General features: G+C 36.8%; 1 protein-coding gene across 6 annotated transcripts in view; it reads left to right on the forward strand.

Annotated features, from left to right (window-relative positions):
- Positions 1 to 26151, forward strand: part of SLC7A2 (solute carrier family 7 member 2) — a 51455-nt gene that overhangs the window by 18894 nt on the left and 6410 nt on the right. For 3 of the 6 annotated variants that reach the window (XM_027456177.3, XM_027456178.3, XM_027456174.3), the window contains exons 2-12: positions 6349 to 6415; positions 11647 to 12037; positions 13256 to 13411; positions 14961 to 15126; positions 15674 to 15810; positions 16496 to 16718; positions 19274 to 19413; positions 22842 to 22944; positions 24135 to 24340; positions 24651 to 24817; positions 25833 to 25941. In XM_027456177.3, coding sequence (XP_027311978.2) covers positions 11662 to 12037; positions 13256 to 13411; positions 14961 to 15126; positions 15674 to 15810; positions 16496 to 16718; positions 19274 to 19413; positions 22842 to 22944; positions 24135 to 24340; positions 24651 to 24817; positions 25833 to 25941 — 1783 coding nt within the window. In that variant the 5' untranslated portion in view covers positions 6349 to 6415; positions 11647 to 11661. Of the gene's footprint in view, positions 1 to 6348; positions 6416 to 11646; positions 12038 to 13255; positions 13412 to 14960; positions 15127 to 15673; positions 15811 to 16495; positions 16719 to 19273; positions 19414 to 19823; positions 19961 to 22841; positions 22945 to 24134; positions 24341 to 24650; positions 24818 to 25832; positions 25942 to 26151 lie in introns of all 6 variants that reach the window. The other 3 variants (XM_027456179.3, XM_027456176.3, XM_027456175.3) reach the window with 2 other exon arrangements.

A 26151-nucleotide genomic window follows, 5' to 3' on the forward strand; every position in this document is an offset into this window, starting at 1 on the left:
ATTGTTAATGGCATACCTCTGGAATGAAGTAGAAATGGAGCTAATAGAAATATTCCAAACTTTTTTTTTTTTTTAATAAGAAAACCAAATGTTCTTTCAAGGTGGTAATAGTGGAGCTTTCCCACTTTGATACAAGAAAAGCTGATACTTTCAGCTTTTCTAATTCAAAGAGCTTAAAATAAAACCTAAATATTCCCCCAACAACCAAAAATCCAACTAAACTGAGAAAAAGATTATGCATTACAGTTGTTTATATATAAATATACATATATATATATACACACACATATATGATGATATATTACAGAAGAATATTGAGCTGGTTAATTCAGATAATAAATTGATAATTAGAAAAAGACAACCTTAAAAAAACTGTGAAGGAAATGTATTTAAAACAATTAAAGTAAGTACTCATTTTGTAAGTAATGATGTAACACTTAATAATAAATAATACATGATAATAAAATGATATAATATTTAATTTGTAAATAATGACATAACTCTTCATAATAAATAACTCAGAGCCCCACTGTTTAGGTAATAGATTTAAAAAATAAAAAGCTTTTTTTTAATAAATTTTTTAAAGTTTTGAGATATAAGTGCAATTTAGAATAGCCTTTGCATTTACATAGGTCAGGATAATTGCTATAAAATGTGCTTATTACCTACTTAAATTGCCATAAGAAGCAAGTACGCATGCACATTAGTATGTTTCCACATATTTGGCATCTGTCAAACATCTGTCTTGGACTGGTGTCATAAATGGATTTTTTTTAAGTTTCTTCGCTTCAGTTGGAGATGACATGAGTTCCATCAGCCTTGTGGAAAAGCAGCTTACGATGTTATTCAATAGCTAACATCTTAAAAAAAAATACAATGCCTTAATTTTTTTTTTTTTTGGTAGATCTTTCTTGCATGTGTGCTAGAGAAACATTCTCTGTAGTGTCTTAGAGAAGTCACTAGAGGCTTGTTAGCAGAGGTTTAATCTACTACACGTAGGATATGCCCCTAGCAGGAGCTCAAGAGCAATATTGTGATAAGTGGGAGGCAAGAGAGGCAGGGGCTGGATGTTTCAGATTGGGACCTGGGTGTGTTCAGTTGAAAGAAGCCCTGCTTCCTTCCATGTTGAAGAAACAACCGTTTCTTCCATGTTGAAGAAACACAAGTTTGTGTGTCGTAGGCTGTGTGGGGCCTTGTTCGGGCCCTTTCCCAAGGCACCGTGTGAAGCCACCTCTGGTGCTCCTTTCCCAGCCCCCAAGGAGATGTCAGACGTGTTGATTTCAGCTCTGGCAAAGCTCGGCTGTACTTTCACTTACGGATTGAGTGTTAGTTGCAGCGTTGGTTTTCTTGCTCTTCTTTGTATATGTTACAAGCTTTTCTATCTAAGTTCCCTATTTGTATTTGCACTCAACTCAAGGTGTGGATTCAGGCCAGAAAGCATGTGTGGATTTATTTTATTTATTTCTTTTTTAGAGAGCATGGCTTTAAATAGATACATTCCTTCTTCAAGGCTTCTCCAAAACTGATTTTAGACTCGGGGACTGCTCTATGAGTCAGCACTGCAAACAGTTCCTGTAGCCCCTTTGGGAATATTGGGAGATCAGCAGATGATAGCTGGTAGTAGCTTGGGACGTGCTTAATATTAGGTTAAATGACTCATTCCTGGGTCAAAATAGCTAGTAGGAATTTGTGCCTAATGTAGCCCTCTGTGTTGTTACACATGAAGTGCAGTTTAGCAGATCTATTCTTCCTGCCTGTATTAGTCTAATAATATATTCAACAGGATGTGTTACATTTCTCGTACGGAAGGTCAAGATTTGAGGTATTTTTCTTTCTAAGTACAAAGTGAAGGAGAATTATTAAACAAAAAGTTGAGAGAGTTGGCAAGAGATAATTTATTTTAATCTGTACCACATTCTGTAGGAAGTAATTTCAGTAGGCTGCTTAAATTATGAGAAGCAACCTGAAGTAAATGTGTTGTAATAAATAGGAAGCCCTTTAAAGACTGTGGAATTGTAATTTAGTTTCTTCAGAAACAATACTATCACAACATTATAGGGTTAGTCTAATTTACCATTGAGTTTTGTAAGGATTCTTTTTCCCCTCACATATTTATGATTGTTTTATGTAGATTAGCACATAGATTATTTTTTTTTTGGGGGGGGGGGAAGCTGGGCTTTCATTTTCATATGTAAATACAGATTCATTTTTCTTAATGCTATGAAGAATATTCAGATGTGGGAGCTATGCATATCCTCACAGATAGTTAATTGGACTATTTTTTTTCTAAATTTTGTGTTCTGTTGAATCTGGTTTGTTCTTATGGGAATATTTGGCTTCAGTAAATGGATTTTTCCAGTTTTATAGTCAGAAAATTCCTTGCCAGATCTATTTGCCCTCATCAATAGATCTTTCATATGCAGAAATGAGCCCTCTTAATGACACATGGTCTTACATGCAATAAAAAATCAAAAGCCTGTGTGCTGAAAGAATACATAACTAGTTCTCTAATACTCTAGACAGTACTTTAGCTTGCAGTTTGTTCCTCTGCTTTTAGAACTTCATTAGTTTTGACTCATTGCAGTTAAAGCAGCTGTCTCTGCTGTGTCTTGGAGTGGAGCCATTTTTTCTCCTAAGTTCAAGTTAACATGGATATCAGCTCTCAGAGCCACTACTAGCATTGCAGAAGTTTCTGGGACATTGATCTAGCATGTTTAAAATTTTTATGAATTAATACTCCAGAACTTCAGTGAATTTCAAAATAATAAATCTTTTAATATTTTACGTTTTAAAATATTTTTGCTCTCAAGGATCTTAAGGCATCCAATGGAAACAAGTGTCTGTGTAGATACCTGACTGAGAGACTTGAATGCCTACATACGGGATCATTGTAGCAGATTACATCAAGACACTCATTGCTTTATTTATCTCAACACAGAAAAGATTCCTGCTGGCACTGCATGAATCCTTTTACAAATGCTAATACATCTTTCCAAATCCTGTTGGAGTTACACAAGTTGTACAAACCATCTCGTGTTTTCCTTTTTTTCTTTTGGATGTTAAGTTACCTTTGTTACAGTTGGCTGCAAAGTCCTGACTTCCAAGGCGAAGCAGCAGGCTCTATTTTAGATTTCTGTTCGAGGAATTGTAATGGTTCACTTAGATCCCGGTCCTGCCAGCACTTTTGTTCATGTTTAACTTCCACACAATATGGGTAGCCATATGGACAAGCACGTGGATACGCTTTTGCAGAGCTAACACCTCTGGTTATGTAAAACGGCATGCCTTTTTGGCCTGGAGCTGTGAGACAAGTCAGAGACAACAGCAGAGCAGCTTTTAATCAGACCGTTTGTCATTTGGGCTCCAACAGTATTTTGGTTTAGTCTGTGCAAGAGTTTCTTTTTGCAAATGAATGTAATTTTTTTTTTTTCAATTCCCTGGGCATAAAGTTCTGAATAAATCTCTGTCAATATCTTCGTATTCTTCTGACACGAGAAAAGAAAGTCTTAAAGGAACCTTCTGTAGCAAAATAAAACACACAAAATAGTTCTCTCTTACAGTTCATCCTTTCTAATGTGGTCAGCTGTTTCATAGCAAGAAGAGAATTTCTGATCAAATTCTTTATGGCAAGAGTGAGCTGCAAAAATCCCTGGAGTCAGAGAACTGTTGGATTAATCTAGTGCCTTGTCCAAGTACGATGTAGTTGCTAAGGAGCTGAAAATGCCAAAACCAAAGCTCTCTAAAGCCAAAACTGAAGCTATAAAGTAATGTTGTTGGTCAGGACACTGTTGGATTTGTAACTAGAAACAAACCATGAGCCAAACTGGAAGAGTTTTTGTTTGGGGTTGCTCCCTGCATAAGACACATACATGTATAGACTGTTCAGAATACTATAGGAAGTCAGGGAATTATTAGAGAATTCTGTACTTGTAGTATCCTTAGGGTTTGTCTACACTGGCAGGTAAATTAGCTTCTGGTTTGCTCCCAGCCTGTGGTCTCCCAATGGAAGTCATGCAGAAGCTGTGTAGGTATACTGCAGCTCGTCTGGGAACAGTCGACATCCCTAAAATACTTCTTGTGGAAAAGCGTGAGCAGTGTTGTGTCATGCTGTGGTTGTGTACTGTTGGTGGCATAAGGGTTAGTCCTTTCTGTCGTTACTATCTACTTCCTTCTGTTTCCTAATTCAAAGTCCTTATTTTGAATCAAATCCTGACCCCAACGATATAACTTGCAGTTATGCTGTTGGCCTCAGTCTGACCAGGTTTGTGTATTTAATACCAAGAACTGTTTGTCTTGCTCTGTGAATATGACAACATGCCCTTGACAGGTCTATGCTAATTCTGCGCAGTGCAAGAGGTTTTGAAATGTGTGTATCTGCAAATTCAAACAGTGCATAAAATGTCCGTAAGAGATTTTATAGGTGTTTCCTAGATGCTATAGCAAGAACTATGATTATAGGGAATTAATAAGTCTATCAGAATGCAAGTTTGAAATTAAACTACTTTCTTCAGCTTGTTCTACCTTCTTGGAAATAAGGAATTCCAGTTCCCCTGCTTAAATTTGGGCCCGTTCTCCTCTCACTACCACATCTATGGCCACATTTAGGAAGTAGTGGGCAGTAGTTCTCTCTCTCTCTCTCTCTCTCTCTCTCTCTCTCTCTCTCTCTTTTTTTTTTTTTTTTTTTTTTTTTGTCTTTTATTAATAAAGCCACTTGGGAACTATTTACATGTGGTGATATGCCAGAGAGTGGTTCCAGCCCTAGGTGTGGCAGAAATTCATAGCCCAGTGCAGTGCATCAGCACTAGCCCAGCAGGAGCCTACTGGAAAGCCAGTATTTATTTATTTATTTATTTATTTATTTTAAGGAGGAATGTTTTCCCATTATTTATAAATTAATTTATGCATTAACAACAGTTTCTAATGGATAGTTGGAAATGATTCAGCACTAGCCTTGAGGTTGTTATCTATAATCCACACAAATAATTACCAAGTTATTAGTGGGCTTCCTAGAGGCTGAAACATTGGGAAATAAATGCCTAGATACTGTAATGGGTGAGAATGATGCTGTTTAATGCTATTTCTTTCTATTTTCACCCAAGAAAACTGATTAGTGGCTTAAACCTCAATCATAACTTGTTTTTGTGTTCTGACTGGATGTTTCCAAGGCTAAGATTTAAAGAGGGAGATAAGAGAATGGGGTTGATAATGAGCTCCTGGCAATTAGGTCTGACATCTACAGTGGAGATGGTACCATGCAACTGCTGGAAAGCAGAGTTATGAGAACAAGGAGATTCCCTTAACTTCAGAAGTGGGCAAGGCTTAACTAGGAAGGAGACACCATTTGTATTTAGCAGGGATTTGCTCTGCATGAGGGGAAGCAGGAGCATTGACATCACTGGGGCTTTCCTCCCTATGCCTTTTAGCATCTTTTTAATATTCTCTGAACAAAAAGAGAGATCCTGAAAGACAAGCATTTTAAGAGAAACAATATACTGTGAATAATGTTGACTGGAAATTCTATCGCTTGTTTGGGGCGGGGTTGTCTGCCACTGAAAGTAATAAAAATACAGCTGTATATTATCCATTGGAGTTTAGTTTATTCTGGAAGCTAATTTTTAAGAAACTGGGTATTATTTATTGATCGTGTCACAGGAATATTTGGACTATTCTAATTCCAGTCTTCAGCATTAGACTGAATTAAATTTTTTACATTTCAAGCCATATAAAGTAGAAGAAGCTATATGGTGTGTCTACCCCAGTTCAGCAGAATGGTCTCTAACCACACTGTAAACAGAGGCTCCTCTCTTGTTTCTTACCACAGCAATACTTTTCAAATTAGTTATATTTTAAAATGTACTCAGCAAAAGCAGTTTTCATGCTATGCTCTAGGATTCAGGTTTCAAAGTGTTGCAAAGTGATGCTCAAAGGGCTCAGCACACTTCAAAGTCAAATTGCTTTTTACAAGGGCAGCAAATGTGAAAGCTGGGAAGACTTAGATTTCATGTCAAAGTTTTACACTCCCACTTTTCTTGTCATCCAGGATGCTTAAAAAGAGTCCCCTGGGGATGGATGAGGAGTACCTTCTCACTGTGTATGTAAGCAGACAGGGGTGTTCCAGTGTAGAAAGTGGCATCCTGATGAGATGTTATGATGTGAAGAGGGTGGGAATGATTTATCTGAGCAGCAGCAAGACTTTCTCCCTCCCCGCCTTCGCTGGGTAAATCGTTTGCCAGCTCCCAGCTCTCCAATCACCTGGGGCTGTGGAGCCTCCACCCCCTCTGCCGCAGCAGCTTGCTTTTAAGAGAATATTTCAACAAACTCACGTTCAATTATTACTCTGACATTTAGGACTACAGAAGTTCAGGACTGGGCAAGAGAAGCAGAAGTTTGCCTAGCAGAAGTTGCTCTGAATCAGGTTGGTAATGCTAAAAGAAGCAATCTGAAAACAATGCAGGTTTTTGTATGAAACTCTGCTTTTAACATGTGTGCTTTTTGAATAGTGAGACCTGTGTTACGCAGTATTAAATTTAGTGTGCTTTAAATTGTTATGTCTCTAAGTGCAAATTAATGTCTTAATACAGAAGATGTGATTTATGTTTTTTTTTTTTTCTCAGTCTGAATGGAAGGTATTTCTGCTTTTATGTAGTAAATTTTTCCTTTTCCATTTATGCATATTCTGTTACAGGTGCTGCTTTCCAGTTTTAGGGCCTTATGTATTATTTGGGTGCTCTACTTTAAATATTCCAAGACAGCGAAATGGAAAGTCCTTTTTTGAAAGGACTTTTTTGAAAGTCCTGGGCACAACATCAACTTTTAGGACACCAAAAAGTTGCAGTTGCAGTAGAATCATGTATTGCGTGGGCATTTGTGTACACATGTACAAATCATAGACTACAGTTATGCTTAACCTCTATATTATTGCACTAGATACTGAAACTTTGAATAAGATCTTGCAATAGCATATCTTGAATAATAAATCCTGCAAACAAGATTTTTTACCAAAATTATACAGAGTTAAAACAACTGGTAAAACTTTTCACAGGTTTTTACAGGAAACTGAGGCTGAAGAAAGACTCTGAATTAATTTGTATATATTTATATTTCTGCATTTTGAGTATGTTACAAATTTGTTGGTGGTATTTTCTCCATAATTTATATGCTATTTAAAGTGTAAAACTGCTGCACCTAAGGAAGTATATTGCAATATATAATGTGAAGTCAACAAACTAGATTAGAAGTAAATTAAATTACTTTTGCTTAAGAAATCTTTAAATATACATCTTGATAACAGTATAACAACATTCAGAGGTATTATGTGGCTATATAATACTTGCTTTTCGGATGAAAATTTTAATCATTTTTATTAGAACTTCTAATGGAAAATTTAGTACAAAATATTGACTTGCAACACAGAGGTTATTTAATCAGAAGTTGTTTTGTTTTTTTTTTTTCCATGTACAGCTTGGGTTTGATAAGCACTGACTTAAATCACTCATTTAGCATAATTAAAATGTCATTTTGAAATGAACATGTGGTACAATGCACAACGATTTTATGATATAACAGTAACTTTCCTGCTGTATTGATATCCACCTATTGTTTGTGTTTTGTTTTGGGGTAGGAGGCTGTTAGCTTTTTTCACATAGAAAATACTTTGTGAGAATGGTGGCTTTTACAGACTGTGAAGTAGTCAGTACAATTTTAAAGATGAGTAGAAACGTTCCATGTGGAGACTTTGCCCCTTGCTTTCTGTTTGTAGACCAAATTTTTTTCATACCAAACCTTTGCTGCTAGAAGAGGGCTAGCAATAGATGGCCTTTAAATGGCTGATCATCCATCTGAATGGGAGACCTGCTATGAGTTATAGGGCTGAACTCATCTGCTTGAGCTAGCATTCAGATGAACATAGATCAAGCAGTAAAATAGCTGGTTTACAACCAGGAATTTTCCTGGCCAGTAAAGATTGAAGTTAAGAAGAAGGGTCTGTCAGAACAAACAAGATGATAAGGGGCAGAAGGAATGGGAGAAGGATCCATGCTTAATCAAGTACTCCAACATACAGTATATGTGTCCATGAGACATGAGGGGCTTATGTTTTTTTTTCCCTCTGTGTTAGATAGGTCTGTCCAGTTCCTTTCCTGTCCAAACTAGGTGCTCCAGTCCCGCCTGTCCCTTTGTTGCATGCTGTTGAAGGGCTAAGCTGTGACGTGCTCGGCTGCACATTTCTTTCTAGGAATGTTTTCAAGGAAGGGAGAGGCTTGAACGCGGACTGAGCATTGGTCCTCAAGTCCCGGGCAGTTGAACTGGGGCCTCCCCTTTTCAGAGGACCGTTGGAGATGTTTTCTGTGTTACAGAATAATCCCTAGCTAAAGAAAAGCTTAATCCAGGGGAGACGTCAGGAGTGCGGTGACCCAGTGCAGGCAGAGCCAGGGAGCTGCCAACTGAGTTGTTTGCGGCAAAAGGATCTTGCCAAGGTCGATGACAAATGGACTTATAGGTGTTTGCTTGTGACAGATGCCTCTGTAAAGTAGACTTCACCGACGTGGCGCCTAGCACAGGTTTGAACACGTGAGAGAAGCAGCAGCTTGGGCCCGCTCCTAGCCTCGCTCAGGGATAACTGCCCGCTGATGGTCAGCCTCAAGCTCAAGCTGTCAAGCATGCCTTGCCAGGAGGCCTTGGAGAAGGGCCTGGGCTGGTCAGCTGTGCACAGCCAGCCCTCAGGGGCCTCGGCCAGAGCTGCTGCCAGCAGAAGCAGCGAGGAAGCAGAGGCCCCAGCGGTCAGCCTGCTGGGAAGAGGCAGGTTTCCACTGCAGCAGGAGTGAGGCCCTTTTTCAGTGCCGTGGCAGCAGTCAGTGTGAGCTTGTCCAGGACAATGCTGCCACCAAAAGGCACTCCCAGCTTCTGCTGGAGCCTTCCTGCTTCTGTGGCTAGTGGATGAGCTGGGGACGTGCTTAGCCACAGCGTGACAGTGAGGTGTGCTTGTGTGGCAGCACATGTCCCTGCGGACCTGTGCCTGGGTTGTTCCTCTGGATTACCACCTTCTGCATTGCAGTACCTTGCGGGTGGCACCTCGGAAGAAGGTTAAGTTTGCCAGTGATTTCTGAAGACACTTTGTCACCTCCTATGCCATTTAGGCCCGTGTGGAGACCAAATAAGCCCATCAGTTCTTCTTGTCAAGTATGGGTGATGGGTGCTGGATTCTTCAGACGCCTGTGCCAAATCTGAATGGGGCAGCACGCTGTACTTGGCACATTGCAACAGGAGTTGTGGAACAGCACTCAGACATTGTTTGTTGTATATTCACACATAATTAGTAAACACAGTAAGATTGCAGTGGTCATCATAGAAGGATATGTGTTCTTCAGGTCCATGTTAGGATGGATATACCTAAAATGATATGTTTATCCCTCATACTGGAGTTTTTTCCTCTACAGACACAAGGTTTGTATCTTGTACCTTGTCTTTGCTTGTGCTCAAATTTTTAAAGACTAAAGAGAGGAGGGTCAGTTTGAGTCAGAAGCAGTGTTTCATCTTACCAGCTTGTGGTTGGCAAAAGCCAGCCTCCTGTTCTCTCCACTCGAGTAGGAGAAAGTAGGAGCAGAAGAAGTACGTATTTTGTCACCCAGATTGTCTCTCAGCAGAGAAAACTAACAGCACCCAGCTGGCCACTGTGATAAATGACTTTACAGTCTTCAGGACTGGTAACAAATTGCAAAGGAGCAGAGTAATCTGAGATGCCATCTGAATAACAAAAGTCTTGGAAATTGATTAGTGTTCAGAGAAGAAAGTCTGACAGAACACTTTTTCCTGTTAATGAAACACCAAATGATCTATTATTTGAGGAGAGAAAAAAAAAAAAGTAATGAATCACTCCTTAAAAACAAAACCACCCTTATTTCTGCAACATTGAAATTGCTAAAGGGAAAGGCATGGAGTCACAACAGTGTTGCCGCCTATCACCATGGGCTGCAGTCTTATGAGTATATCAATATTGCATTTTAAGTGATTGCGACTGATTCAGAAGTGTCATTATAGGAAAATATAATGGTCATGGGAGTACTCATCAAACTACAAGCCAGGACAGAGAAACCTGCCTTTGGGGGAATGGGATGTTTTTACTAGAGTGGAGGAGCTACAGTAGGGGATTTTGCCTGAATAGTTCAATATCGATTCCCCTCAGAAGAGCTTCTGGATATCTTCTGTCTGCCAACATTCACATCATGGTGTGTGAAATTGCCTCAGTGGCTGAGGTCTGGACACCATAGGCAGATATTTATATCTGGGAGTCCGAAGGGCTGAACTGCCTAATTGCAACACAGCCTTGGAAACTTGCCTGTCTTGCCTTTTTGCTCTGTCCTGGGAGAGCCCTCACCTTTCTAATGGGCACTAAACATCACTGCCTGGAGCTGTTCAATTCCATTCACTTTCCGTTATCAACTTTCCTTTCCCTGAAAGGTGAATGGAAGCTTTAATGAACCCTCTTTAAAGATGAAAGTGACAAGTCAGTGTGCTTGGGGAGCTACAGGAAGAGGAGGAACATGTTTCTGCTCAAATATCTCTCTCTCTTTAATACCCAAGGGGATATTTTTCAGGCAATCTTGCATTCAGGATGGCAGTCCTCTTGCTTCTGAGTCTTTGTTCCAGGATCAAATACTGCCATAGTGAGACATCCCTCTTGAAAGTCATCGTTAGTGGATTGAACTTTTGTGGGTAGAAATGCCCTTTACTGATTCAGGAGACTGATATGTATGGGGAAGGATATACCAGCAGAGTATCTTTGTCTAAATGAAAATCACTTCCTGTGAGGAATGATTTCCTATTTCCTTGTCATTTTCTCATATGACAAGCCAGAGAAATGCTCCTCACCTACTGGCCTACAGGACCTAGCTGGTCATAAAATCTGACCTCATGGGCAAGGACTTATTGCACCCCACACTGCGACAAGCACTCAGGGTACTGAAGAAGCTGCAGTTGGCATGGGATGAGTAGTTATCCTACTGGTTCTTGTTAGAAGCTTGCCAGGGAGAGTTTATATGTTTCTTTTAAAGATAATTATTTCTGGGAAATGTTGTTTGTGTGGGAAGGAGTAGAAACACTGTTTTAATCTACTTTCAAGCTGTTTTTTACTGAAGTGAATTCTAAAGGCAAAAGCCCTATCATTTGAATCCAAAAAGATATTGCACTGGCTCTGTCAGAATGCTGCATTTTAAAGCTTTTGGTGTTTATAGCCTTGATGTTGGAGTTTTACATCTCAAAAATCCATATTTATTGGGGATGATCTTAAAAACCTTAATGATTCATGAAATGACAGATGTCTGTTTTGGTACTGTTTTATAAATGGTTAAGAAACCAACAATGGATAAATAGAAGCTATTCCTTTTTTTTTTTTTTTTTTTTAACAGCAGTGTAGTAAACCTAAAGATGATGAATATCTTTCCCTAGAGGAATAAGTGCTAAATATAACTGAATCCCTCATGTGTTTTGCAGGGAAAAAAAAACATGATGGCCTTTTTAATGCCATAGAAAGGAGTAAATATATTAATAAGTAGGTGTGATTGAAGTTCTTCGTGCAATTACCTTTCTTTGGCTGTTCTTCACTCTTTCTGGGGTACTTGTAATGCACTGCAATGATGTATTTTATTTCAGAGCTCTCCATCCACCATGTTGCCCTGTGGACCAGCTTTGACCTTTGTTCGGTGCCTGGTACGGAAGAAGAATGTTGGCGGTGAAAGCCCTGAGGACTCCAAGTTGTGCCGATGCTTGTCGACGGTGGACCTTATAGCACTGGGAGTAGGAAGTACCCTGGGTGCTGGTGTTTATGTCCTTGCTGGAGAAGTAGCCAAATCTGATTCCGGACCTAGCATTGTTGTTTCCTTCCTCATTGCTGCCCTGGCGTCTGTGATGGCAGGTCTCTGCTACGCTGAGTTTGGTGCTCGTGTTCCCAAGACTGGTTCTGCGTATTTGTATACTTACGTAACTGTTGGTGAGCTGTGGGCTTTTATCACCGGTTGGAATCTCATTTTATCCTATATTATAGGTAAGCCAAGAAACAAACACGGGACTTGAGGGTTTCTGAGAAAGCAGGCATAAGTTATGGATTTGGGTCTTTCTGTCTGTGTATTTAGCTACTGTTTCTTTTTATTCAGGGATCAAATAACTGAGGTAATTTGATTAGAGTTTTTCCTTCTGTTCATTGCCATTATAAATAGACGAGGTGCTTTATAAACAGTCCATCTTCAGCAGCAGGAACTAAATAACTAATACAAAAGTTTTGCTAGACAGTAGTGATGATGCGCAGGAATAATTTCATTGCTGTATTTGGTCAGCAAGAATAATTTCAGTGAAACCAATATTTTTTTCTAAACATACACAGAAAGACATTTATAAGGACCCCATCACTATAGTATCTCCCTTCAAGAAAGTCATAATGCTTAGTTTCTAATTTGTCACTATAATCTCATGCTAATTAAATGATGTCCTATGTTGTGATCTCATAAAACACAAAGTTTACCATATCTGGGTAATATCAATGCTTATGTGGCAGACATTCAAATAACTACTTCATTGCCTTGGCAAAGATGACAAATTTGGTTTATATATGTTTTCTTCCACAGGTACGTGTTCTGGTATATTGTGTATAAGCATGCCTATCTGTATATACATATGTATATCTACGTACAGGAATGTTGCCCTAATCACTACAAAATCAATATAACTGTTGTTTTAAAGTACATTCATAGTAGGAAACTGGTTAAAATCTGGTTGTATTTAGCTATGGCCCCATACATTGGTTACCAGAAGAGAGTATTGGTCTTAAATACTAACTAGCAATATAAGTCTTGCTAGTGATTTTTTGGGGGGGCTTTATTCCCAGGTGGGCAATCTTTCCTTCGTGTTCTTTGTTAAACCATTTTCTTACATTGTTTTGCATTGTTTAATGTACCATAATTCAGCTTTAGAAGTAAGTGTCTTCCAGAATGATAGCAAATATAAATGATGCAGAAATAATTTTGCAATATTTGGGGAACAAATGAAGTACAAATTTGTATATTTTAGTTGTAGAATAATATGTTATCATTTAAATAGGTAGGAACTTTTGATAATTTTAAAATTTCAAAATTATCACTGTTTTAGCACAAGCTCTGTTTTTGTAAGTACAAGTAGCAGTATGCTTAGTTTTATTTCCTTGTCAATAGAAGTAACTATATTCCCTTGAACGCATGCAAAACACTAAATATGCATGTATTTTATGAAGGTACATCAAGTGTAGCAAGAGCCTGGAGTGGCACCTTTGATGAACTTCTTGGAAAGCAGATTGGTCATTTCTTCGGAACCTACTTCAAAATGAATTACTCCGGACTGGCAGAGTATCCTGACTTTTTTGCTGTATTTCTTATATTGCTTCTATCAGGTAAGAGACAGATATGTCTTCATTTATGATGGCTGTGATGTCAGTTTCTTAAAGGAAAAAAAAAAAAAGTTAAACTGTAGTTAGTGTTTTATCAGAAATACCTTAATAATATTTGAACAATTTAGATGTACATTTGTGTACTGACAAAATGACTCTGGGAGTTAAATTTATATGAACTCTTCTTGAATCTGAACCATGAAATAATCACTTTTTATTAAATCTGTGATATAGACTGATGTTAACATGAAAATCTCATGTTAACATGAAAATTTCATGTTGTATTTTTAAATTACAAAAACTGACACCAAAGCTATGGCTTTTGAGGCATCAGAAAGCTCCAAAATACTGAAACTTTTTTTTATGTTTGCATTTAACAAGTAAGTATTCTTAAAGGAGTGAAGGAAGTGAAGAAAGCTGTATGCGTGTTTTAAAGTGTATAGCTTGTTTTCCACCAGGATTAGAAACAGCTCAGTATTCACTAGAGGTCTTACCCAAATTGAAAAATTGAAAAATATTTGAGAACAAAATTATTTAAAAGGAAGCTTTCAATTAGATTTGGGATGTACCTGCACTGTGAGTCACATTTCAGTGTAGAGATTCCCAGGTTGAATCAACACCCATATCTTTAGAAACTGTGGCCAAAATACCATTGGGGAAGAAAAATTGAGCAGCTCATGATAACTTCTGTGTTATGATGAGATAGCAAATGTCTCATTAGTGGAGACAGAAATTTTTTAGACATTATCTTGAGAGGCGTAAAATTTTCAGAGTTAATCTCTAGATAATGAGGGAAAGCATGTATGTGTTCTTAGTGGAAATGCTTACAATGCAAAGAAACCAGGGTGACTTTCCCACTCTATTTAATTTTTCTTGATCTGCTCTCTGCCTGCTGTTCCATTAAACTATTAGTATGCTTACAATTGTTACACAGTAGGACCCTGATGGAATAACTTTCAGATCATTTAAACACATTAGTCTACAACCTAAGGCACGCATATTTTATATCAATCTTTTTTTCTAGAACCTCTGTGAATCTGTACTTAGGAACAGGAGGCGTGCATTTATTCTAAAGTTTTTGTTAATGAGCTACGAAATGGGATTCTTACTCTGTTGTGCTCTGAAAAACTTAGATCAATAACCTAATTTGTTCAATCTAATAATTATTTGTTCTGTGCATAATAGATTCTATCAAACTGTTTTTAATAAGCATAGATTTTTGTAGCTATTTTTGTTCCATAGCATGAAATAGAGATACGAACTCAAATCTCAGAAAACAAATAAGTAAAAATTGCTCAAAATATTTTTAAATATTTCAAGAGTACAATTAAAGAAAGTTATCATTTTATGGTTTCCAATACACTTCCCTGTTGCCATGCTGTCAGACAGTTTATTAAATTTGTGCTACCACTTTTTAAAGGTGTAAAATCTACTTCTGTTTTTTTTTTTTTTTTTTAAAGTATTATTCATTGTACTGGTATGTATATTGTCTTGAAAATAACTTTTTTCTTACTGTAACTGTTCACATTTAAAAATTATTTTTATTTTATAGGTCTGTTATCTTTTGGAGTAAAAGAATCTGCATGGGTGAATAAAATTTTCACTGCTATTAACATCCTGGTCCTACTCTTCGTTATGATTTCTGGTTTTGTGAAAGGAGATGCTGACAACTGGAAAATAAGTGAAGAATATCTCATAAACCTTACTGCAATCACAGAGTAATTACTTTTTAGAATCAATTTACTTGCTCATATTCCAAGCAATTTTGTTATGCTTCCTTTTGTGCTATTGCAGGTGTTAACAGACAGCTGTGTTGATGGGAGTGATAAGCGCTTTATGCCCTTAAAAATATTTTTGTTTTCATGTTTGTAGTTTCCTAAAAAGTTTTCTAAAGTCTTATTTTGACACTCTTGTCTGTGGCTATTTGAGAAGTTACTGGCTTCTTGTCTTTAAGCCATGTATTAGCTGCAGAATGTATGACAACAACAGATTTCTACATCATTAGTATTTTAATACTCTTACCAACAAACGGTAAAGGGAGTAAGGTGAGAGTTACATAATGCAGCTGCTATTCCACTTACTGTTATTTTTGTCATACAGTTTTTGACATGTAAATGTCTTCTTGTACCGTTTTGTAAAGAAGAACTCTTTCTTGATGAGAGCATTTTTAGGTGTTTTTCCAAAGTTACAGGGGAGGAGGATGTATTTGTTTGTCCTACCAATAATAAAAAAGTTATTTTTCTGCTGTATTTTTGTTCTTCATAGGAATTTTTCACCCTATGAGAATGTGACCAGTATATACGGGAGCGGTGGCTTTATGCCGTATGGTTTCACAGGAACATTGGCTGGTGCTGCAACCTGTTTTTATGCTTTTGTAGGATTTGACTGCATTGCAACAACTGGTATAGTATTTATATGTCTCTGTGTGTGTATGTGTATATAAATATATATGTATGTATGTATGTATGTGTAATATACCTTTGTGGATTCCAAAACAACATAATCTGCTTACTGTCCTTTCTTTGCTTTGTCCTGAAACTTCTTCAGTCCATAAAGAATGAGTCTGAGTTCGTTCCTGAATGTGACTATCATGCTGTGAGGAAGGAGGAGATTTTTCTTATTTAATTTCAATTCTAAATAAATTAATTGTTGCTTTCGAAGTCTGGGAAGTGCTTAGTATGTGTTTTTTTTTTTTCTGCCCAAATCACGTTAATCACCTGCTGATTGTCTGAGATAAGATCTCTCTCCTAAAGGCTGGCTCATATATGAATGGTATGGATTAAGTACTTAGAACTTACAAATTATAGGAAAAGAACTAGAAATTATGGGCTTTGACTACTGTGAATATAGAATGTATTTTATATCTAGCAATTATGCCTCTGTTTTTTAATGCTATTCTGGCGACAAAATATTGAGTTACATACTATGTCAATGAGCTTAATTTGTGCAGATTTAAAAAAAAAATATTACAAATATTGTTCTGAGTGTTTAGACTTACAAAAGTACTAATTTGTGTTCATTGCTGTATTTTAAAGCTGAATGTAATAGTAAGAGTTTTTGGTATTTTTTTCTTTTTCTTTTTTTCAGGAGAAGAGGTCAAGAATCCTCAAAAAGCCATACCCATAGGAATTGTGGTGTCCTTGCTTGTCTGCTTCATGGCCTATTTTGGGGTTTCAGCTGCACTGACTCTTATGATGCCGTACTATATACTAGATGAGAAAAGTCCTCTGCCAGTAGCATTTGCATATGTTGGATGGGGTCCTGCAAAATATGTTGTAGCAGTGGGATCCCTCTGTGCTTTGTCCACAAGGTAAAGACTTTGATATGCTAATTTTCTCTGGAAAAGCTGATGGGTAATGTAAGACATTTAAATATACATTCATGTGTTCATTTTGAAGGCTCACTACGGACAAAGGATTGTCCATAAGTGTTATACACACGTTTTAGACTTAAGCAGGTCTTGATAACAGTATGTGTGTTAATTTATGTTCCCTTTTTAAACTGTACTGTTATTGGACTCTACCTCCTTGACTTTTTACCCCAAAGTTCTTTATTACAATAAGTATTTTCAGACATATGACCTGCAAATTTTCTCTATTAACTGTTGAAATAAACCTCACACATCTTGTCCTTTATTGCAGTCCAAAGATTCAGCAGCTTTATGGGCTCTGTGTATTTGCAGGCAAAATTTAATAGTCTAGTTCCCCTTCTCACCTTCATTGCCTGTCTGTTTTTCTCCAGTCTGTTTTCTGACATCATCCCTTCCCATGATTTTCCTGTGGGTATTTGAGATGTAGATTATAGCTGAGAAAATAGGATAGTTTATTCCCCCTTGTGAAACTGTGGATGCAGCCTTAACTTACCATCTTATTTTGATTAAAAAGATCAGGGAAAGCATGAGATATATTAGTCTGTCTTCATATAAGTTACACTCCAGTCTGTAACGTGGCATAGAACATTGCTCAGTGCTTAAATTTAGGGATAGTGGAATGCTGATGCCAGTCTTCTACCTGAGCTTCTTAGGTAAGGAGTCATTCAAGTGATCTTCAGTGATACAAATACTGACTGGCTTTCCACAAAGGAAAAAGACACGCCTGCTTAAGCAGGAATATCAACAGTACTCTGAGATAACCCTGGTGAGCATCAGCCTGTTGAAGATGACCACAGTGACTCTGGACAGTGATTTAAAGGAAAGGAATATTTTTATGTAGGAGGTGACAGAAAGAGGAAATAGTTCCAAAATGACATAAATTATAAAGCTGACTGAACAATATCATATTTATGCAGTTCATTCTGGGATTATAGCTATATTCTATCTAGCTGTCATATTTCATATTTAGTTGTCAACCCTTGAAACCCTAGTTTGAAGGGTTTTACTGCAATTTTGCCCTTTATTGATAAATATCAATTAAAATGTTAAGATGGAATATGTAACAGTGGAAACTAGATTAAAGAAACCGATACTGGAAAACAAAATAACAGAGATGGTAAAACACTGTTTCAGAAATTTGAACTGCTGTCCTCTTTCTAGTGTTTTTTGTTGTATTTCCTTGTATGGAAAGAGTAATCTTCCAGTGTTTTTGTTGACTGATGTCGATTTAGAACAAATCTAATGAAATTGTATTTCATATCCCTAAATTTAGAGGTATAATTAACAACAAAAACAAAAAAGTTGGGATAATTGTTTTTGGTTCATATGGTTACCTGTTATGTTGTGAACTTGATTCCTCTGGATAAAGACGTTCATTAATATTTCCGTTATTTATGTGACTTCACTTAAAGAGGGATAGGATAAATAAATTTTACAAAGTCAAAACAGCAAAAATTTAGCTGTTGACTTTAACAGTATCCTTACTCAAAGAATAAACTGTCATCCTAATTCAGGAAACATTCTTTTTTGGAAACATTCTTTTTTGGAAAGAGCATTCGTACATCAGTTCATGTGCAATGAAACTTATTTTATGTGTGTCTAACCTAAATGCTTGTGTCTCATGAGCATTACCAGAGGTACTTAGCATCTGTGGTACATAAAAGCTGGGCCTTCTGTAAGTGGTATAATTGATTTCCTAAGTAACATGGGCAACCATTCAACTGGTTAAATATTAGTATGCTTGCTGCAGAGGTTATACTGGCTGTGAATTTGCTTTTTGTCCTTTAAATGATTTTGGTTTTCATAATTACAATTATTTCACTCTCTGAGAAAGAAACCACCTAATTTAAGAAGTCTATTTAAACAGAGCCTTGAGTTATCAACAGTTTAAAAGCTTTCTGTGTGCTGCTAACAATAAATCTAAAATAATTACCTTTACTTCTTCCAAAAAAGAAATTATCTCAATGAAGCTTGGCTTGAGGTGCTTCAATTGAAAGAAATAATGTGCCCAAGTTAACTGTATGATACTTACTTTGAATTACTGTTAATCAGCAGCTTCACATAGAGCATAAAAGATGCTGCTAATGCTTATTGATTTGCTGCTGCTGACTGACAGACACTTTCCAGGAATACTAAAGCTTAATTGCATAGTTAGTGTGACCTGGAACATGTTCCTTGTTCGCTAATGCCCAAGAACTACAGTGATGGCAAGAGTTACTTTGCTAACTTGAATTCACTCTGATGAAGCAATTCCATTACCTAAATGAAAAACAAAAAAACAAACCCCAAAAAATCAACTTTACAGGAAAAAAAAAAAAAACACTTAAATTTGTGTCTGATCTGTAGTATCTTGGGCTATGGGGCTTTCTGGTGTTGTCTTACAATCATAAATTTTGTTTCTGTACATGCCATTAATTAACATTGTTTATCTTTTCCATGATACAACTCTGCATGAACTGCATTTGCCATGTTGCATGTGTTTGCTTTTTATTCAGTCTTCTTGGATCCATTTTCCCAATGCCACGTGTAATCTATGCTATGGCGAAGGATGGGTTGCTTTTCAAATGTCTAGCTCAAATCAATTCCAAAACGAAGACCCCACTAGTTGCTACTCTATCGTCTGGTGCAGTAGCAGGTGAGACTAAGAGTTGATCCTTGTACAGAAAGGTGCACTGCTAAATGCGTTGCATATATGGAAAATGTGCAAAATATATGTGCAATTTTGATTTGCTTGTGACTGAAATGACCAAATATGACTGTCGCAAGGTAAAGTAAGCTACTAGTGAAACTTTTCTCTGCCACAGATTTTGTATTTGTTGGTTAATCTCAAGAGCTGTCATAGCCTAGGTTCAAAATAAACAACAAACCTTAAACAACACCACCGATCGACCAAACAAAAAACAAGAGCAGCAAAACAGAGCCTAAACCAAAACTAAACCTAAACCCATTCACTCTTCCAAGCTTTCTTTTTGTGTAGTTGGGTTTACCAGTAAAGCACTGTGCTTTTAATAACCTGTATTTGAACTATACATTTTTCTGTTCTAGTCTTCTCGGCTCTATGTTCCCTTTGCCCCGAATTCTGTTTGCCATGGCACGCGATGGTTTACTCTTTAGTTTTCTTGCCAAAGTGAGTAAGAGGCAGGCACCAGTTGCTGCCACCTTGACAGCAGGGGTCATCTCTGGTAAGCTCTCAAAGCCCGTGTTTCTTAAAACTGAGATTTAAGCACTCTATGCACGTGCATGGTATTTGATGTTTTTGAAAAAGGGCTGCTTGTTAACTTCCCTTGCATGTAAGGTGGGAATAAAATTACTGAGTAATCAAAGGGTGTAAGAACTTCGAATCATACCAATCATGGTGGTGGTAACATCCTTAATGTCACAGAATTCAAAATGATTTTTTTTTTCTTTTTTTAATATTGGTCTCTTGTACTGTGAATAAGCTTCTTAATCTATGTCACTTAAGCTGATGCTCTCCATACAGGGTTTCCTTGTTCAATGAGCATATATATATATATGTGTGTATATGTGTCACATCTATGACGTGGGAAAACAGCTGTCTAGCTTTTTTATTATGAGATGTGAGAAAAAAATCCTACACTTGCAATGGGATATTTACAGCTTTCGTGTAAAATACATATGTAGATTTTTTCACTTTATTTTGGCACAAGCATACCAAATTATGGCGGAGGGGTGTGTTTGTGTGTGTGTATGCATATATGTCTGCATGTACACACCCACATATATTTTAGCAAAACAGCATTTTAGGAGCAGGTGCCAACTGTTATATTTTGCAAAAAGAAATTTTTAACATATAGCTCTTTCACTTCTGTCCAACCTTCCTGCAGAAGTACATGTGGTTCTGCCCAATTTTCACTGTGTTATTTCAGGGGGATGTCTAATTATCCCAGAAAACTGGAAGCTCAAGAAGCATTTAACTCAAAGGCAAATAAATGTCCGAAAACTAATTCAAACATAAAAGACATGCCTTAAAACACTTAACAACCCTGGCTATAATTTTTATCAAATAAGAGATTCAAAACTGAGACTAAAACATGAGTTTTAATATTACTTATTATTGACTTTTTCCTTTATAATAATTTGCAAATGCAATTATATGGGATAGAATTAACATCTTTACCTGAAATTACGGTGATGAAGAGAAAAAAAAACATGTTACCCAGTGAGTAAACTGATGGAGGGAGCTATACAGCCCTGACTATAGCTTTGCAATAGCAGTTGCTTGGACTGCTTTTAGACAGTTTAGGGAATTTGGTGTGTGAACAGTTTACCTGCAGACAGCTTTATCTATTGCTGGAGGAGTATTTTTTTTTTCTTTTATTTTTAAAAGGATGCATATTTGGTAATTTGTGGTCATAAATAGTTTTGCCAGAATAGTTACAGATGTGTACAACAATTCCTATTATCTGACCTACCTATTAAATCCTGTCATGGATAGTTGCATAGCTTTAAGAACTGTGCTCCTTTACCCCGTTAGCTTGTTAAATGTTTGGCCTCCATTAAAATTATCAGGTCAAGACTACAGCTGAGTCAGTTGTCACATGCCATAATTGTGACTTACCTTTTCACATACTGTAATCATGATTGTGAAACTTTGCACACAGGGAAACGCTTAGTTGACAGTTCAAGGTTCCTTCAGCGTAAATTTGTCTCCCATGGTTTCTTACAGCTTATTAAGAGGGGTGAAAAAACAATACTAGGTCTTTTTTTCCTCTTACCCAGAAGCTTAGGGTCTTTTTTCAATGGTTCTAATGTGTAAGAGAAAGTTCTGGGCTACAAAGTAGTGTTTTGAAGCTAGGATTTGAAGTTAAACATAGTTACTGTATGTTAGGTTATAATAGGTTCTGTTCTTTGCTTACCTACACTTTTTTGAGTGTGCAAGGCAGTGAGGTATTCAGAAATTTACCTCATGGATGAGGTAGTGATGTCTTATAATAAATGACATCCACCCTCATCAGAGAAGATGGAACAGTCTTCCTTCCTTCACTGAAAGAGGAGACTAGCAGCTGAAATAATATATCTGTAACACAGCAGTCCTGCTTTCTGGAAATCACATCCTGCTGTCTCCTTCAGGATCAGAAAACAGGGGAATGCGTGTTGCTGTGTATTTTTTCATTTATACACCCATCTACAAAGATATTAACAAACATAAGATAAATATTAATATATAAGTACTCCTGAACATAGAAAAGTTTGTGTGCACATACACATACAGTGTATAAAGGCTACATGTGATGGTTTCTTTTGATGGTGAGGTTATTGGTGATTCAAAAAATTAAATATTTTTGGATTATTTCTGTATCTCAATAATACAAACATTTTAAGATGTTTTTTGACCACATGCATCTCAAATCAACTAATGCTAGCCTTTCGTTTGGTGACAATTAATTTCAATTAATTGTGCTAATTTCTTTATAAATAACTGCCATAATTATTCACAATATCATGGAAATTTCTGCCCCTGATTTCAGCGATCTTAAGAATATTAATTATTGTGATACTTTGCTGTCTGTCCTAAAGGCCACTTGAATTTAACTGCTTTTAGTAAGATAATCGTTCAAAAACAAAACCACTTATTTTACTCTAGACAACTCCTTCAAGTGTCTCTTAAAGAGCATTTTCTGAGACCATCGGTTTCAGCTGACATACTGGGTTGTATCATTGTTCCCCTGCTTTGCTGTGGGAGCTGGCCTCTCGACTTTGATGAGATTCTGTTGCAGCATCAGAACCTTATTCTATAAAATTGCATTTTAATGTGTCACCATTCAGCAAGGCATGTATGCAAGTACTTATGTCCACATATATCCAATACAAATTGCTTGAGTATGCAGCATGACTGTATGGCCCATCGATGTGATATCCATATGAATAAGTTTCCCAACAGAAACTAGGTTCAGGAATATTGGCTGTGACTTAAAAATATGCCACGATTGCACTTATATTGCTGTCAGTAAAATAATTTAAATTTACGCTGCTGACAGAGGTTAAAATCTTGACTCAGTATATCAGCCTCACACAAATTTTGCATTTTATTTTCTTTTTTAGCTGTAATGGCGTTTCTGTTTGACCTAAAGGCTTTAGTGGATATGATGTCTATTGGCACACTTCTTGCATATTCACTTGTGGCAACCTGTGTCCTCATTCTTAGGTGAGTCAAAAATACCATTTCTATTTTTACTGTGTTTTTGTTTGTGTTGTTCACTACCTAAACAGAGGTGACATTTATAATATACGTTTTTTGCTGGATAGCTACATATTTGAGAGCTATTTGTTTGTGTATAAATGACTACTAAGAAGTTGAGATCCATCAGAGAAAACAGATTTATTGTCATATCAGTATAGTAGCTACTCAAATCAAAGCTTAATGTGAAATCCAGGCACCTTTCATTTTCCAGGAGATGCATTGATCCCAGCATCAGTCCCAAAGGCACCAATGAATATTTCGAATAAAATTTACGCTGTACATCAGGCCTATCACATTGTGGGGGCTATACATGACAGATCAGTTGACAGGAAGACCAAGTTAAAATAATTGCTTTGTATTGCCCTAGTCAGAATTCGGTAGAGAAACAACAGACAAGTATTTCAAGTTGTGGTAGCCCTAGGGGAGAGTATAAATACTCACTCTCAATGAGTAAGATTATAAATAATTGTCAGTTAAACTCTCTTATCTGTTCTCTTTGTAAAACAATTGAATAATATTGATATACTTATAGCTGCAGGCAATCTCTTTATTTAGTTTGTTATTTTTAAATTAATAAGTCAGTGTTTGTTACTTACCATATGAGGCTAAAATGGTAACTTTGAAAACTATACAGCTTAAATTCAGCTCAGATTCAATGTTGCAATAGTTTACTCTTTAGAGAAAACTATTTTATTTCATACAGACTTATTTAAAGAATGTATTTTTTAAAATGCACTTACATTCTAACAAAGGAGATGTAAAATTTGAGTTCATGCCAGTTAGTAAGCCCCATATTGGAAGCAAGGCAGAACAAACTTGCCACTGTAGAAAGAAGTTTCTCTCCCCTTTCCCTGCTATTGACCACCAAATCCCTCTCTTTGTATAATAATGGTAATTTATTTGACCCATTGGTGCATTCATATAGCTTAAAAAACTGCCAACAAACAAACAAAGTCAGGAAAAAAAGTGAATTACTATTACTTCTTTATATATATATTAGTGACTAATAATATGCTGTTGCAGTACAGTTATAAATTGGGAAATTCTGAATCTCTATTGCAAAGCATTTATTACTTAGATGCATTCCTAGAGGCATATTCCTTCAATTTCCAAAGTATACTTAGTACTTTATTATCCTGTTTGTTTTTGCACAGGTACCAACCCAGTTTAACCTATGAGCAACCCAAATATTCTCCAGAAAAAGCAGCTTTGGCTGCATCAGAAAGGGAATCTGCAGTAAGTGAATCACAGATAAATATGATACAAGAGAATCACTTCAGTCTTCAGACCCTGATTAATCCATCCAGTTTACCTACAGAACAGACTGCAACTACTGTTAACTTTTTAGTGGGTCTGTTAGGTAAGTTTTCAGCTGTTCAAGCTCATAATACATTAATGTAAATAGCAGAATTCTATCACAGGCAAAATCAAAAATCCAGTAATAACATAACTACTTTCAGTCATCATTGATGCATCATTCTGGAGAATGCTTTTTTTTGTTTGTTTCTTGATTGATTTAATCTGTAATCTAGCGTGTTTTCCATTACTTAATCATTTTCATAACATTTCATACTGAAGTTCTGCTGTCTTTCTTCTTAAAAGTCACTTTCTCTTCAACGCAGAGATTTAGTGATCTCTCTCCTATTTCCATCATTTTGTTTTTCACACAGCTTTCTTGGTTTGTGGCTTGAGTGTTCTCACTACATATGGGACTCATTTCATTGCTAACTTGGAGCCCTGGAGTATTGGCCTTCTTGCTGCGTTGGTGGTGTCCTTCATACTTACCCTTCTCCTCATCCAAAGGCAGCCTCAGAACCAGCAGAAAGTGGCCTTTATGGTGAATAACATAATAGCTCTAATGAGAGGTTTGGGTGTATTCTAAGAACTGGGAGAGGGGCAGAGGGAGACAGAGATGGTCTTTTTCAGGCAGTCTTTCATTACTGCACTGCTACTACTGTGTGTGTTTGTTTTCGGTGAACGTAAGGGTAGTGGATGCTCACAGCTGAATCATCAGCATGTGTAGGTCCGGTCCAGATCTTCTCAGATCGAGAGAAAGTGTTTTGCTGCCCTCAGATTGAATGTGTGACATGCGTAGGAGCATGGCTGCACAAAATGGGTATAACTATTGGGTTGCTGTTAAAAGTAGTGGGTCTGACAACACAGATCTTCTAGCTATTCTTTCAGACACATCCCCAAAATGTTGAGACCCAAGAAATTCTGATCCCCAATTTAAATACTTAGATGCTGCGAAAGGATTCAGAAAATGATCAGTGTACAGACAGCTTGTCTGTGTTGTGTGCAGCAAGTTGGACCACAGCACAGTTCATACCTCCCAGAGTATAAACCTTTCATTGTGACCTTTCACTTATTTTCCAAGAGCTACAAGCTATAGAATAGTTTGTAATGGACTACTGGAAATAATGAAATACAGTGATGAAAGTGAAGGAATCTGATAGAACAGCCGGGTGGTTGTGGTGGTGTGTTCTTTTAATATATATAACGCTATCCCTTCATTATATATATATATAAAGATAGAAATAATACTTTTCAGCTGTACATCAAGGAATCCATTGGTATATGTTCAGCACAAGCTGGAAAACTTTTCCTCACAGCCTTAGAGAGCATATTTTAAATATAACTTGCTTTAAGAGTCTAAGATATATAGAAACTGGTGGTTAAACACAGCAAAAAAATAAAATTTCACTATACTTCATTAAGAAAATTTTCCTATTTTTTAGTGAGAAAATGTGTCACCTCTAGTTCATGTTGCATAACTGAAGTATGGTATTAATAGTGCAAGCATGCAAGAAATAGTATTTAATTTTAAAAATATTTTAAATATTTCCCTTTAGGTTCCACTATTACCATTTTTACCATCATTCAGTATCCTGGTAAATATTTACCTGATGGTACAATTAAGCAGAGACACTTGGATCAGATTCAGCTTCTGGATGGCGCTTGGTAGGTACTTGTGCGCATTTCAATCACCTCCTTTGTTAGGACTGATGAATCCTGTCTCAGATAATTCGATCCTCTTCCATTAAATATTGGAACAAAAGTCTGTGTTTAATAAAAGTCAGCTGATATTTCTAGTAGTAATAAAAACAAACCATGCCTTAGAAGGCGTACGTATACACAGCCAAAACTGTAAGTATGGTTTTGAGGTAATAG

Source organism: Anas platyrhynchos, chromosome 4 (genome assembly GCF_047663525.1).
Source record: "Anas platyrhynchos isolate ZD024472 breed Pekin duck chromosome 4, IASCAAS_PekinDuck_T2T, whole genome shotgun sequence".
In the NCBI taxonomy this organism is placed as follows: Eukaryota; Metazoa; Chordata; class Aves; order Anseriformes; family Anatidae; genus Anas; species Anas platyrhynchos.